This window comes from Mytilus trossulus, unplaced genomic scaffold, assembly GCF_036588685.1.
Source record: "Mytilus trossulus isolate FHL-02 unplaced genomic scaffold, PNRI_Mtr1.1.1.hap1 h1tg000424l__unscaffolded, whole genome shotgun sequence".
Classification (NCBI taxonomy): Eukaryota; Metazoa; Mollusca; class Bivalvia; order Mytilida; family Mytilidae; genus Mytilus; species Mytilus trossulus.
The window spans coordinates 161,482-176,907 of NW_026963354.1; the positions used below are offsets into that span (position 1 = coordinate 161,482).

General features: G+C 32.1%; 1 protein-coding gene across 1 annotated transcript; it reads right to left on the minus strand.

The window, feature by feature from the left end:
- Positions 1-585: 585 nt before the first annotated feature.
- LOC134702190 (heat shock 70 kDa protein 12A-like) lies at positions 586-15,200 on the minus strand. Its single transcript, XM_063563258.1, has 6 exons — positions 15,109-15,200; positions 10,660-10,691; positions 6,001-6,306; positions 4,975-5,217; positions 2,623-2,782; positions 586-2,144 (listed from the first exon to the last, which is right to left on the minus strand). The coding sequence occupies exons 2-6, from the start codon at positions 10,672-10,674 to the stop codon at positions 1,078-1,080; spliced, it is 1,791 nt and encodes a 596-aa protein (XP_063419328.1). The 5' UTR covers positions 10,675-10,691; positions 15,109-15,200; the 3' UTR covers positions 586-1,077.
- Between the last annotated feature and the right edge of the window lie 226 nt (positions 15,201-15,426).

The window sequence follows — 15,426 nt, forward strand, 5'->3', positions numbered from 1 at the left end:
GAAATCGGGTGATTTTATTGTCTAAAGATGAGGAGGTCCGGTGAGGGCCGAATTCGGCCTAATAGTTTATGTTCATCTTATGAAAGATTTTTCGCACTTTTTAAACAATTAAGTGTCTACTCCAGTCGATTCAATAAGTTAATGTGAAAAATTTGAACTGATTAAGTCATTGAAGACGCCCAAATTCAAGCTTAAAATAAAAAATTCTACCAAATATGCCATATTGTGTCTCTTTTTAGATTTTTTAAAATAAAACTTTGTAAATAAATGTTAAGAATGAACACGAATGCGACAACTTTCATTTCAGACGGACACCGTCTAAAAATTAGCCAAAATGTTATTGTTTTAGCATGGCTTTAAAGATGCTAATACCCGATACATGTGCATTGTATTGCCAAAAAGAGCACAAATTTATGAAACCGAAGTTTTTATTTTCAATAAAAATAAATAGCTAAAAGTTTATATTTTAACAATTTTGTAAAACTGCTATATTTTGGGGCCAAAAAGGGGTCCTACTAGGCCTACTCCTTTGAATCAAACAACAATTTTGTTTCTGAACTCCCCCCCCCCCCCCCCCCCCCCCTAAATAAATCTCTTTCACAAATTTAAATTTCTGTTTCAGTATTCAATCTAGCATTCTGCACTGTTTGGTAAATTGTAAAGTATAAAAAAAAAAGATGTGGTATAATTGCCAATGAGACAACTATCCACAAAAGACCAAAATGACACACACATTAACAACTATAGGTCACCATACGGCCTTCAACAATGAGCAAAGCCCATACCGCATAGTCAGCTATTAAAGGCCCCGATAAGACAATGTAAAACAATCAAAACGAGAAAACTAACGGCCTCATTTATGTAAAAAAATGAACGAAAAACAAATATGTAACACATAAACAAACGACAACCACTGAATTACAGGCTCCTGAGGTATGCATATGGATTTATTCAGATTAATTTTGCAACATAGTTCATAAAATGTTTCGAGCGACAAAGTTAATAAACAATGGACTAAAGAGCAAAAACAGGTTTTAAAGCCTCAAGTTTATCACATTGTTTGCATGCTATGTAAAACTATTCGAGTAGACTGAAGTAACCGTTACTTAGTTTACCCGTTGATTTTTCAGTTATCATCGCGACAATTTCCGTTCCACTCACATTTAGTTTGAGCGTCATGTCTTTTCGTTTAGAAATATCGGTCAATTCAAAATAAAGCACTCCTATACAACTACAGCCGTCATCGGTAACATACTGCGGATTCTTGCTTTTGGTTGCATAGAACTCAAAATGAACTGCTGTGTACTCTCTGGCAGCTGGAACATAATCATGTTCTGGTAAAAATTCTCCAATACTAACAACTTGACCAATTTCAACATGTTTATCAAAAACATTGTCGACAAGACCATTTACTAATTCTTTTTTCTTGGATTCGAGGTCGACGCCTGGGATAAAAGGTCGTTGCATAGCTATACCGTAGGTGTATTGGGAAACTCGACTTGTGATCATTTCTGGATTGAATCCAAATAAAACAGCACCTTTCATCACTGCAATATCTGGATTTTTCGGAATAACAATACCGTACTGGTTTCCAAAATGTTTGTAGATGGCATTTGTAAGAACTGTAGACTTGGAATGGCCGCCAACAATTAAAATTGTCTCAACTCCTTCCAGCTGTTTTTTCTTTAGCAGGTCTTCCATTTCTTCAATGATATGTGTAAGAGAATAATCAAAGAATTTTCTGAAAAGTTCATTTTTTATCCTCAATTTGTCCTTTTTTAGTGTTATCTGCCCTTTAAACGTGGATTGTTTGACAGTGTCTTCTAACTCGCAATCTGTAATTGTTTTAAAATGTCGCAACCATGAATATGGCACTCGTATGGTTTGCTTGTCATTTGGTGAGTTCGAGTGATCATCTGTGAAAGAAGTCTTTGTATGCTCAAAATTATAAAGTAATTGGTAATAATCGGAAGGATTGTTCATTTTGACTTCATTAATGACGTCTCCACCAAGAAGTCTTACCAAAAAGTTGTAAAACTCTCCATTGACTGTGATTCCACCCCAATGTCCCCCGCACGCTTGGTGAATTTCTTTCAATGTATTCTTTCCAGTAACCTCGTGTACGGCTATATCTGTTGTTCCTCCTGTCGGAAAATACAAAATGATATGCATAAGTAAATAATGGGAGTAGATACCGAAGGCTGCTGTATTAAAACAACTACGTATAACACATATGTAACAAAGACTTATAATGTCTGTATAAATTTTGGGGAGGGGGTGGTGATTATCTAATATAACTAATAAAGGTACTTTGTATAATATTCCACCATAATCCCTGAATTGAAAGTTGAATGCAAGTCTACGAATTGAAATATTTTGTATTCTAGGATGCAATAAATGTCTGATAGTTAGTCAGTAGAATACAAATTTAGAGATCGTAGTTAGAAAATCAAACAATTTATCTCTAGACCAATACTTTTTTTTATTTAAAATGTACTGAAAGACATATTTTTAGTTTTTGTAAGATCTTGGAATAGTGGTGAGCTTGAGTAAAACAAAACGTTGCAAGAATTAGTGTGTATATATTTATATGACACTGTGTCACGTTAACTCTGAACTTACCGCCTTGATCTAGAACAACATATTTTGACCCAACCTCCATTGCTGCAATAGTTTTCCCGCCATCATCATCCTCTTTAACACCGACCGGTACTTTACGACAGTACATTGATGCAGCTTCTGGTTCCAATGCCAAGGTCAAATTATCACGTGATATACCAGCCTACAAGACAATAATTGGAAGATATATTCATTTGAAACATGCATACATGTAGAGGCACGCCTTCCCCACACACTCTACTGACAAACTTGTACGGGTCTAGGACATAAGTGTTATATGTAATTTTTGGAGGCTATGTCTACTTCAACCTCTGGTATAATTGCTCACGTAAAGAATCTCCTAGTTAGGCCAACAGGCCAATATCGAATTTTAAGTTTGTGATACATGTTTATATTATTTTCAGATTCAAGGAGGTTGAAGCATTAAAGAAAAGTACGTTAACGGCACAACGGTTTATTAATAACACCAATTATTATAGATGAAAAAAAGTACATAAATACTATACAGCATCTGGTTAAACTCCCCTTCTTTCAAAAAAATTATAATTTCGAACACAATCTTCAGCTGACAACTCTTGTAAATTTGTCAATTGAAAATAACTGTTTCCTTGATAAACTTTAAGAAGCCCAAGTGACACCCCTTCATAAAAAGAGTGACCCATTATTAAAAACAAATTATAGACCAGTCTTGCCCATATTTTCTAAAATCTTTGAAAAAATATATGAAATTCAATTAACTGAATACTTTGATAAACTATTCAATCCATTTTTATGTGCATTTAGACGTGGACATGGATGTCAGACCCACTTCTCAGAGTGTTAGAAGTTTGGCGTGAAGCTCTTGATAAAAAAAAACCAGTACATTGCAGCGGTATTAATGGATCTTTCTAAGGCTTTTGACTGCCTGCCTCACAATATCATGCTAGATAAATCATCAGCATATGATTTAACCCCAAATGCAGTTGCTCTTTCAAAGTCCTATTTATCTAACCGAAAACAGCAAATTGAAGTCAACAAAGTTCTGGGTGGTTGGGCTGACATCCATAAAGGCGTACCGCAGGGTTCTATACTAGGGCCAATGTTGTTTAACATATTTATAAATGATATTTTCTTTTTGTTAAAAACGGTAGTTTATATAAATATGTAGATGACAATATTTTATCTTTCTGTACTCCAGATTTCAAATTATTAACTTCAACTTTGAATCTGATTCAAAAATACTTATTGGGTGGTTCCGGGTGAAAAAAATACAAGCAAATAGTTATCAAAAGTACCAGGATTATAATCCTGACAAATTTCAAGTTTGGCTGTTGGCAAAAAGACTTTTGAAAACCATCTATACATATTCAAAATTCGAACCTTACATGTGAAAAAACAGTAAAAATATTAGGCATTGAAATTTATATCAGCTCAATCTGTAGGAAGGCATCACAGCAATTAAATGTTTTAAAACGTTTAGGCTAATTTTTGGATAGACTTAGTAAACTTTCTATTTTTCATACTTAGTTCTTATTCTTAGTAATTTTAATTTTTGCCCTTTGGCATGGCATTTTTGCACTCAGAAAAAATCCAAAAAAATAGAAAAGGTGCAGGAAAGAGCACTCCGTTTTGTATATGAGGACCTCTTACTTAAAGCTAAGGTGCCATCATTGCAGATCAGACGGATAAGAACAATGGCTCTAGAAACTTTAAAAATTATAAACAATATAGCTCCTACGTGCCTACACAATTTGGTGAGTGTCAAAAATCTAAATATTCTTTCAGGTATGTAAATATTCTGGAAATTCCACAGGTAAAGTCAACCCTTTATGGTAAAAAAATCGTTCACATTTGCAGCTGCCACTTTAAGGAACAGCCTTTTCAAACCATTTCAGGACTGAAAATAGTTTTTCACATTTTAAAAGTCTTGTTCAGTCCTCGAACGGTTTTGAATTTCGCTGTTTGCTTGCAGATAATTTTTAAGCTGCTTATATTTTATGTTGCTTTGGATTGCTCAGGTCTAGCATGTTTTATTTTAATCTAAAATTGTTGCTTGTTTTTATTGAATGCTATGTATGTGAGGTTCAACTTTGTATTACAGGTTGTTTTAAATGTCAAATTGGATTGTTTTTATGTTATTGATATGTTTTCATATTCGGTCAAAAGCTCCTTAGAGCTTGTGTTGTATATTTGGACTTTAATGCCGAATCAAAATAATTTTTCTTATCTTATCTTATCTCGATCAACATGTAGCTGTATAGACATAGGAAGATGTGGTGTGAGTGCCAATGAGACAACTCTCCATCCAGTATATTGGTTTTTTTTCTAAGACCATGTCAACCTATACCATACGCATTTGACCAGGGAATAAACTACCTGTTTTGCTGCATCACGCATAAACTGTTTGGCTTTAAGATCCCAGATGGCGGGAACTGTAATCACCCAATGGAAGTCGTCGTTTGTGAATACGGTTCCTTGTTGGTTTTTAGACTGCACGAGATCTTCTATGAAATATTTTATGACCTCAGCAAAAACATAAACTGCTTTCATTTTCTTCTTCATTTCTATGTTTTTGACATCCAGTGATTCTTCTAGCATTGTTTCCTTCGTCAACATGTCCTGTAATAGTAAATCGTGAATGTGTTTTACTTTTCTGTGTCTCTATGGATTGCTGTCTCCATTAGTGACGTAGATTTTCTGTGTCTCTTTGGATATACTATTATTTGAAAACGCTTGTCTGAATTTCTTCTCAACCCATCTTTTTTGTTTGTTTGATTACATTTATTAATATCACTGATTCTTTTATTAATACAATTACAATGTATATAAAATAGGTGAAGATCTTGCAGTGAGCACATGAATGAAAATGTGATAGATCACTGCTTACAAAAATTAGAATAAATGCACATTCACTTGCAATTGAAACTGGGAGGTATAGCAAACCAAAAATGTTAGCAGGTGAAAGATACTGCAAACTTTGTAAAGATAAAGTGGAAGATGAAGTTCATTTTCTTTTATATTGTCCTCTATATTAAGACCTTCGAGAAAAGTTTGATATTTTCAATAACCTTAATAATGATGATGATATTAAATCAACGATTTATTTACTTAAGCCAGTAAATCTGGTTGACACCAGACAAATATGTAATTATTTAAGTCAAGCTTTTGAAGTTCGTAATAACAATCTAATGTCAGATGGTCTACCATAAGTATAATACTGTGTAATACTGTGATATTATATATATAATTAGTACTTGAAATGTTTTCTTTATATTGTATTTGCATAAATTGTCATGTTTAATGTGTTTGTATCTTGGAATACGCACTGTATCATATATGCTTTATCCAATAAAATATTTGAATTTGAAAAACAGTTGAAAAAAACTATACAGATAAAAATACCTTTTCTTTGAATAACATCATTTTGAAATGTTCAAAGTAGTACCATTTCCTGAAATCGAAATTGTTTGGGTTTGTCCGAAATTTATTCATTGCATCATACCCAAAACAATCAAACTCTTGATCTGGATTAAACAGAACACATGTCGGAGCTTTATCTGTTATGTGGGATCCTTCATTCCATTCTCGAACCTTCATTTTTGGGTTGTTTGGATTTTTCTTGTATTCATCCCGAGTACAAACGGCATATCCAGAATAGGTTGTCCCAAAGTCTATAGAAGCGACAAACAGCTTGTTATGTTTTATATCCTACAATAGAGAAAATGATAAACATCCAATTCGGAGCTGCTTGAGTCGACATAGAAAAGTGATGGAAGAGTTTTATGATTAATTAACGGAACGCTACATGTAATTGGCTAATGTTTTAGGTGCTTTTTGTCGAGCCTTCGACTTTAGTCGAAAAAGCGAGACTAAGCGATCCTACTTTCCGTCGGCGTCGGCGTCGTCGTCGGCGGCGTCCACAAATATTCACTCTGTGGTTAAAGTTTTTGAAATTTTAATAACTTTCTTAAACTATACTGGATTTCTACCAAACTTGGTCAGAAGCTTGTTTATGATCATAAGATAGTATCCAGAAGTAAATTTTGTAAAAATAAAATTCTATTTTTTCTGTATTTTACTTATAAATGGACTTAGTTTTTTTCTGCGGGGAAACATTACATTCACTCTGAGGTTAAAGTTTTTAGAATTTTAATAACTTTCTTAAACTATCCTTGGTTTGTTCCAAACTTGGACAGAAACTTGTTTATGATCATAAGATGGTATCCAGAAGTAAATTTTGTAAACAAATAAATCCATTTTTTCTGTATTTTACTTTTAAATGGACTTAGTTTTTCTGCGGGAAACATAACATTCACTCTGTGGAAAAAGTTTTTAAAATTTTAATAACTTTCTTAAACTATCCTGGGTTTGTACTAAACTTGGACAAAAGCTTATTTATGATCATTAGATAGTATCCAGAAGTAAATTTTGTAAAAAGACAACTCCATTTTTTCTGTATTTTACTTTTAAATGGACTTAGATTTTCTTCCAGTGAACATTACATACAGTCTGCAGTTAAAGTTTTCAAAACATTTATTAGATTCATTAATTATTCTAGATTTTTACCAAACTTGGACAGAAGCTTCTTACAATCATAAGATAGTATCAAGAGGAATATTTTTATTGATTTTTTTCCTCATTTTTGTTTCGCCTGTGATTTACAGCAAAAGTAGGCGAGACACTGGGTTCCGCGGAACCCTTACAAATTTTTTTTGGAAGTATATGTTCCTACACATTCTTTGCGTTCCTGATGAAAGTAATGTCAGAATAGGGCTTCGGACGCATTTAAACTAAATATTTTAAAAGTATATTTTTTCATTCATTATTTCAATATGTGTTAACTCGGTAATGAAAATTAAGTAAAAAGTCTGATTTATATATCCTTGCAACTATTAATTCTGATATAATTATATATGCATACATTTTTTTCCATTTGATATCTTTAATTACAATTATTTTATCTGATATCGATGCATAACACTGTTTTATATAATGTCAATACTTACATCTGTGTCATATGAGATCTATACATGATATCTATACTACCGATACATACACCTGTCCTAAGTCAGAAACCTACCGTTCATTGGTTGTCATTTGTCGATGTGGTTCATATGTGTTTATCGTTTTTTTTTATATAGATTAGACTGTTGGTTTTTCCTGTTGGAATGATTTTTCACTAGTCATTTTTGGGGTTTTTATAGCTTGCTGTTCGGTATGAGCAAAGGTTGATCTATAATGGTTTATTTTTTCAAGTTGTGACTTGGATGGAGAGTTGTCTAATTGGCACTAATACCACATCTTCTTATACCTATATACTAGTATGACTCTTCATCAGAAATTTACACTTAGAACTGTTTCATCATTTAACAACAATTTCAATTATACGAATAACGACCATGTCATCTAATATCTATTCATATACTTACATCTGTGTCATCTGATATCTATACTTACAACTGTGTCATCTGATATCTATACTTACATCTGTGTCATCTGATATCTATACTTACAACTGTGTCATCTGATATCTATACTTACATCTGTGTCATCTGATATCTTAACTCAAATCTGTGTCATCTGATATCTTTACTACCATCTTTGTCATCTAATATCTTTCCTACCATCTTTGTCATCTAATATCTTTACTAACATCTTTGTCATTTAATATCTTTACTTACATCTGTGTCATCTGATATCTATATTAACAACTGTGTCATCTGTTATCTTTACTTACATCTTTGTCATCTGATATCTATACTTACATCTGTGTCATCTGTTATCTATACTTACAACTGTGTCATCTGATATATATACTTACATCTGTGTCATCTGTTATCTATACCTACATCTTTGTCATCTGATATATATACTTACATCTGTGTCATCTGTTATCTATACCTACATCTTTGTCATCTGATATCTATACTTACATCTGTGTCATCTGTTATCTATACTAACATCTGTGTCATCTGATATATATACTTACATCTGTGTCATCTGTTATCTTTACTAACATCTGTGTCATCTGATATCTATACTTACATCTGTGTCATCTGTTATCTATACTTACAACTGTGTCATCTGATATCTAAACTTACATCTGTGTCATCTAATATCTATACTTACATCTGTGTCATCTGATATATATACTTACATCTGTGTCATCTGTTATCTATACCTACATCTTTGTCATCTGATATCTATACTTACATCTGTGTCATCTGTTATCTATACTAACATCTGTGTCATCTGATATATATACTTACATCTGTGTCATCTGTTATCTATACTTACATCTTTGTCATCTGATATCTTTACTAACATCTGTGTCATCTGATATTTATACGACCATCTGTGTCATCTGATATCTAAACTTAAATCTGTGTCATCTGATATCTATACTTACAACTGTGTCATCTGATATCTATACTGACATTTGTGTCATCTCATATCTATACTGACATTTGTGTCATCTGATATCTATACTTACATCTGTGTCATCTGATATCTAAACTTACATCTGTGTCATCTGATATCTATACTAACACCTGTGTCATCTGATATCTATACTTACATCTGTGTCATCTGATATCTATACTTACATCTGTGTCATCTGATATCTATACTAACATCTGTGTCATCTGATATCTATACTAACACCTGTGCCATCTGATATCTATACTAACACCTGTGTCATCTGATATCTATACTGACACCTGTGTCATCTGATATCTTTACTTACAAATGTGTCATCTGATATTTATACGACCATCTGTGTCATCTGATATCTAAACTTAAATCTGTGTCATCTGATATCTATACTTACAACTGTGTCATCTGATATCTATACTTCAATCTGTGTTATCTGATATCTATACTAACACCTGTGTCATCTGATATCTATACTCACATCTGTGTCATCTGATATCTATACTTACATGTGTGTCATCTCATATCTATACTGACATTTGGGTCATCTGATATATATACTTACATCTGTGTCATCTGATATCTATACTTACATCTTTGTCATCTGATATCTATACTAACATCTGTGTCATCTGATATCTATACTAACACCTGTGTCATCTGATATCTATACTTACATCTGTGTCATCTGATATCTATACTAACAACTGTGTCATCTAATATCTATACTGACACCTGTGTCATCTGATATCTATACTAACATCTGTGTCATCTGATATCTATACTAACACCTGTGTCATCTGATATCTATACTTACATCTGTGTCATCTGATATCTATACTAACATCTGTGTCATCTGATATCTATACTTACATCTGTGTCATCTGATATCGATACTGACACCTGTGTCATCTGATATCTATACTGACACCTGTGTCATCTGATATCTTTTCTTACAAATGTGTCATCTGATATCTATACTTACAACTGTGTCATCTGATATCTATATTTACATCTGTGTCATCTGATATATTTTCTTAAATCTGTGTCATCTGATATCTATACTGACAATTGAGTCCTCTGATATCTATACTTACATCTGTGTCATCTGATATCTATACTTACAACTGTGTCATCTAATATCTATACTTACATCTGTGTCATCTGATATCTTAACTCAAATCTGTGTCATCTGATATCTTTACTACCATCTTTGTCATCTAATATCCTTACTACCATCTTTGTCATCTAATATCTATACTAACATCTGTGTCGTCAAATATCTATACTCACATCTGTGTCATCTGATATCTATACCTACATCTTTGTCATCTGATATCTATATTGACACCTGTGTCATCTGATATCTATACTTACATCTGTGTCATCTGATATCTATACTTACATCTGTGTCATCTGATATCTATACTTACATCTGTGTCATATGATATATATACTGACACCTGTGTCATCTGATATCTATACTGACACCTGTGTCATCTGATATCTATACTTACATCTGTGTCATCTGATATCTATACTTACATCTGTGTCATCTGATATCTATACTTACATCTGTGTCATATGATATCTATACTTACATCTGTGTCATCTGATATCTATACTTACATCAGTGTCAGCCATCCTCGGCTGTCAGTCACCTAAAATAAACCAATGAATTGAATTCTAAAACAATGAAATATAAAATATATTTAATTTCTTCCAGCTATATAATAAAGCAATTAGATATTCCTATCATTACGTGATAGATGTAGATTTTCCATGCATTTACTTCTATATATTCTCAATTTACATGTAAATCCTTGATTATATACAACGAACAAACGAACAATTTATTTGAGAATCAAAAAGCTTAAATGAGAAGAATAAGTACAACCCTAATTATCAAACGTGCCACAAACTAATGTCCTTTCTTTTTGGTTCATTTGGGTAACTGTCTAATCGATGTTATTGTATAACCATTCTTGGCAGTCATACGAATCAAATACCGTTACTTAATGTAATATCACATTTGTAGTTGATCTGTGTTTTGTGGTAATAAGTATTGTGTATAGGTTTCATAACTTTTGGTTAATGCAAACTTAAGTTAAAGAATGAATACAGAAAAAATAGCATTTTGGCCATTTATAAAGGGACATAACTCTATAACAATAAAAGTTACGCCACCAAAATTCACACCTGTATGTTGTGGTAATAAGCATTGTGTATAAGTTTCATACTATTTGGTTGAAGAAAACATAAGGTTGAGAACGTAAACGAAAAAAACCCAAGCAATTTATCCATTTGTAAAGAGCATAACAATGTAAACATTTAATTGACACCACATGATCTATATTATGTGGTAATAAGCATTGTGTATACGTTTCCCAACATTTGGTTGATTAGAGAACGAAAAATAAAAAAATCTGCATATTTTTTTTAATTTATAAACGTCATAATTCGAGAACGGTAAAAGATACGACACGAAAATTTAAATTTGATCTAAGTTTGTTGGTAATAAGCATTGTGTTGAAGTTTCTTAACATTTAGTTCAGGCAAACTTTAGTTAGAGAACGGAAGCCAATTAATTATTTTAGGACGTACAGACAAACAAAGTTGAAACGTAATACACCCTTCACTACGACAGATCTAGAAATTTTCATTAGAGGGAGACTGGCTGCCTAAGAGAGGTCCCACTCCAGTCATGCTTTAGTGATTCCTTATACAATTAAACATTTTTTTCTCACAAAGGGGGATGCCCGGGCCCCCTGGGTCCCCTCTAAATTCGCATCTGGGTGCATAGAGAACTATTACAAAGAGGGATAACTCCATTTGTTAACCTTAACTTGTTTCACACATTAAAGATTGTTTACTTTGAATCAGAGTAAAGACCTTATAAAAAATTAAAGTTCTATTTCTCATGGTCTAGATGAAAAAATGATTGTTCCTCGGGTAGGGAAACCTTTGACATATATTTTCTGAGATCTATTACATTTTGTGATTTTAATATCAAGATAAGTTTTCGAGACTGTATAGGCACGGTAAGGGTTTCGTTAATGTCTCCCATTTTCTAAATTAAGTTAAATTTATTCTGTTATTAATTGTTCATATTTAAGGGACTTTCATAATTAAAAGTAAATATGAAGGATGTGGTGAGGTTTCAAGGTTTCTTGTAAATACTCTATTTCTTGTTTCTAGAGATATCTTAAGAAAGTTCTTCTGGAGATATTTCTTCTGGTGCGAATTTAAATGTTGTTTTTGTTTTTGTTTTGTTGGCAATAATGTACTTAGTTGGTTATTAACAATGGGTATTCAGTTTGCTCCATTATAATTTTCGATTATAAGAACTGTTTTACAAATTCTACAGTATTTGTTTAAATATGAAACCTACAATGTATCAGTTATTACCTTAACATTTTTGTTTAAAATAATTAACTTTGGTTTTAACTATTAATTTCTATACAACATTGTTCAAAACAAGGATTTGTATAGTAAACCTTACTATACAAATCCTTGATCAAAATATCTAGCCATTGAAAATTTAATAGCATGCCACATACAGCCCGTAACAGAGAAGTGATCGAATTCGCGTTTCTTTACCGTCAGAATAAGTTACGTTATCGACAAACTTATTTCAGAAGTGACACAATTTATTTTTCTTCATCGACTAAACATTTCATGTCCAATGTGTAAGTTTTCATTGTTTAGGTCGAAGTTTTTTTCTTTATATCGTCTATAATCTATACTTTCGTTTCCATGAAAAGGCAAATATAGCTTACGTTTACATACAACAAAAACGAATTGCTCTGTACATGCTGAAGTTTATACATTGTTTCTTTGAAAGTTGTTACTAGTATAAAGAATTATTTGCATCACTTTATCCAGGTTCATTTAATTTTAGAAATCACCACTTACTTACACTGCTTGCACTGTGAATATTTATGGGATTCAACACTGTAATAGTTTTTCTTTCGTCTGATACAGAATACCCCATATCTTTTTCTATGTCATACCTATCTGTTTATTGTGTCCCTGGGATTATGTCAATCATACATTGTTGAGATACCGACATATAAAAAAGAAGATTTGGTATTATTGCCAAGGAGACAACTATCCACAAAAAGACCCAAAATGACACAAAAATTAACAACTATAGGTAACCGTACAATATGCTTGTACTTTGTCACAGAAAAAACTGAAATAAATTTCTTTCAAATCGAAGCAAAAAATACAAATGTACATTTGAAAATTGCTCTTTATCTTAAGTTATTGACGAATATTTGAAATTTAAACCTCTATAGGATGTGATGTACAGCATTTCATTTTATCATTGGTAATGATCCATATCTGACAGAGAAGAAATATTCATAATTCTCAGAAAGATTACGTAAATATTGTTAGATACCACTAATCGTTCCAACAATCAAGACAACAGAGACAAACAGGGAAACAAATATGAAAGTGAAAAGATATGACTTAAGTGTTAGCATGTTCAGGGAGACGGCACCCATTTTCAAAAAAATAATTGATGTTTAAAGGAACTGTAGAGAACTCCACAGGTTTTCAACAAGGGTAGAATTCAAAACCTTGAAAATGAAAGCCTCAAAATCCATGATACTTTTTTCTGTGCGGTAGTTATATCTACAAAATCCAATCATGTACACGACATATAAAACATGTATATTCATACATGTATATTTATATATTGGAAATTTATTTTTGTTTCCAAACAGAATTATAAGGTTATGTATAAGTGCCTCCGTTCACTATAAATTGTAAATTGTCTTCATAAAGACCAGCAAAAATAAATGGCACAAGTTCACATAGTCATAAAAAAAAGTTGTATAATTTACGTTATCAAACAAAAAATCAGAAATACGGAATATTATAAGTGAATGGTTAGGAAATCCGTTTCCACTACACGTTTTAAAAGTCAAAGAAAAATGTTTTCCCTGATACAAACGTTTTAAGAACTGTGTGTAACCTATAGACAAATTCGACTGTACATAAGGAAGTTAATATGCTTAATCTGATTTGAAACTATCTTATAGAACTTTTTATAGTAACTGAGAACCTATGTTGTTTATGGGTAATAGGTGAAATGTTGCATGATCCATCAAAATGACAGCAAGCGCAGTTTTGCGGACGATTTTTAATTGTACACTGCTAAAAACTGTCAGGTCCTGGCCATGGTATATTTTGGAGAAATTAGTATACCCCCGCTTTAAAAAAAAGGGGGGTATACTGTTTTACCTCTGTCTGTCCGTCCGTCAGTCAGTCCGCCCCATGCATATTTTTCTCAGTTTTTACTGATTTTTACTAAAATAATATTCTCTGTGTGTGCCATTGCAAGAAATAGTTTTGCTAGTTATTTTGTCATATTAAGAAAAATTCTCAACAAAATTTTCCCGTTTAAACTGTACTAGAAAAAAGTTTGGCCATTTGAAACGGACGAAGAAATATTCTAACAGAAGTACAAATACCAGTCCTCCCTTTTGTGTATACATATGAGAAAACATTTCAAAGTTATTGATTGAATTCAAATCCATCACACATAATAAAGGACTTCATTCCTATCAAACACCTTTTTAATTGTTTACCAGTATATTTCTTTTAATTTTGGGTAAAATTGTAAAGGAAATAATACTATCAAGACGTCCTTCCATAAACCTGTTTTTTTTCTGTTCTGACTTTGAAGAATTGACTATTTTTCGTCCAATCGAAATGATGCATGGACATATTTTGTTTCATATTATTAGAATTATTTTCAATATTATCGGTATTAAACTTGATTATCGACATATGAAAGTTTGTTAGCATCGTCAATCTTTTTAACGTTAAAATACCAATAGTTCGATCACTACTCAATTAAGTTTGTCGATAACGTAGCTAATTTTGACGGTAAAGAAACACCAATTCGATCACTTCTCTGTTACGGGCTGTATATGATCACATATGTTTTTGATTTCATGGATTAACGTTGCAGTCAACAAACATTAAAAACAACAAATATAATAAACCCAATCAGTATTTCAAGGTGTATCCCCTTATTTTAAAATGTCGTCTATATCAACTTACCAATTATCTGATAAAATATGATTTAGCTGACCATACATAATATAATTGTGTCTCTACAATAAAATAATCTAGTTTCGGTTTATACAGTTCACGGTTCATTGATTAACCTTCCCTGTTTAAGGTCAAAATATAAACCTTGATAAGGCGGGACGATTCAAATTCAATATACTGGATTAAAAAATTGTATATGGTTAAATATTTATAACCCCTGGTTCAAATTAAATATCTTATTATGATACGTCAAATATCTGCCCAATCCAGGCTGGATATGGTTCGTTTTTACCATTATTATTTATTTATAAGTTTGCCATATGATTC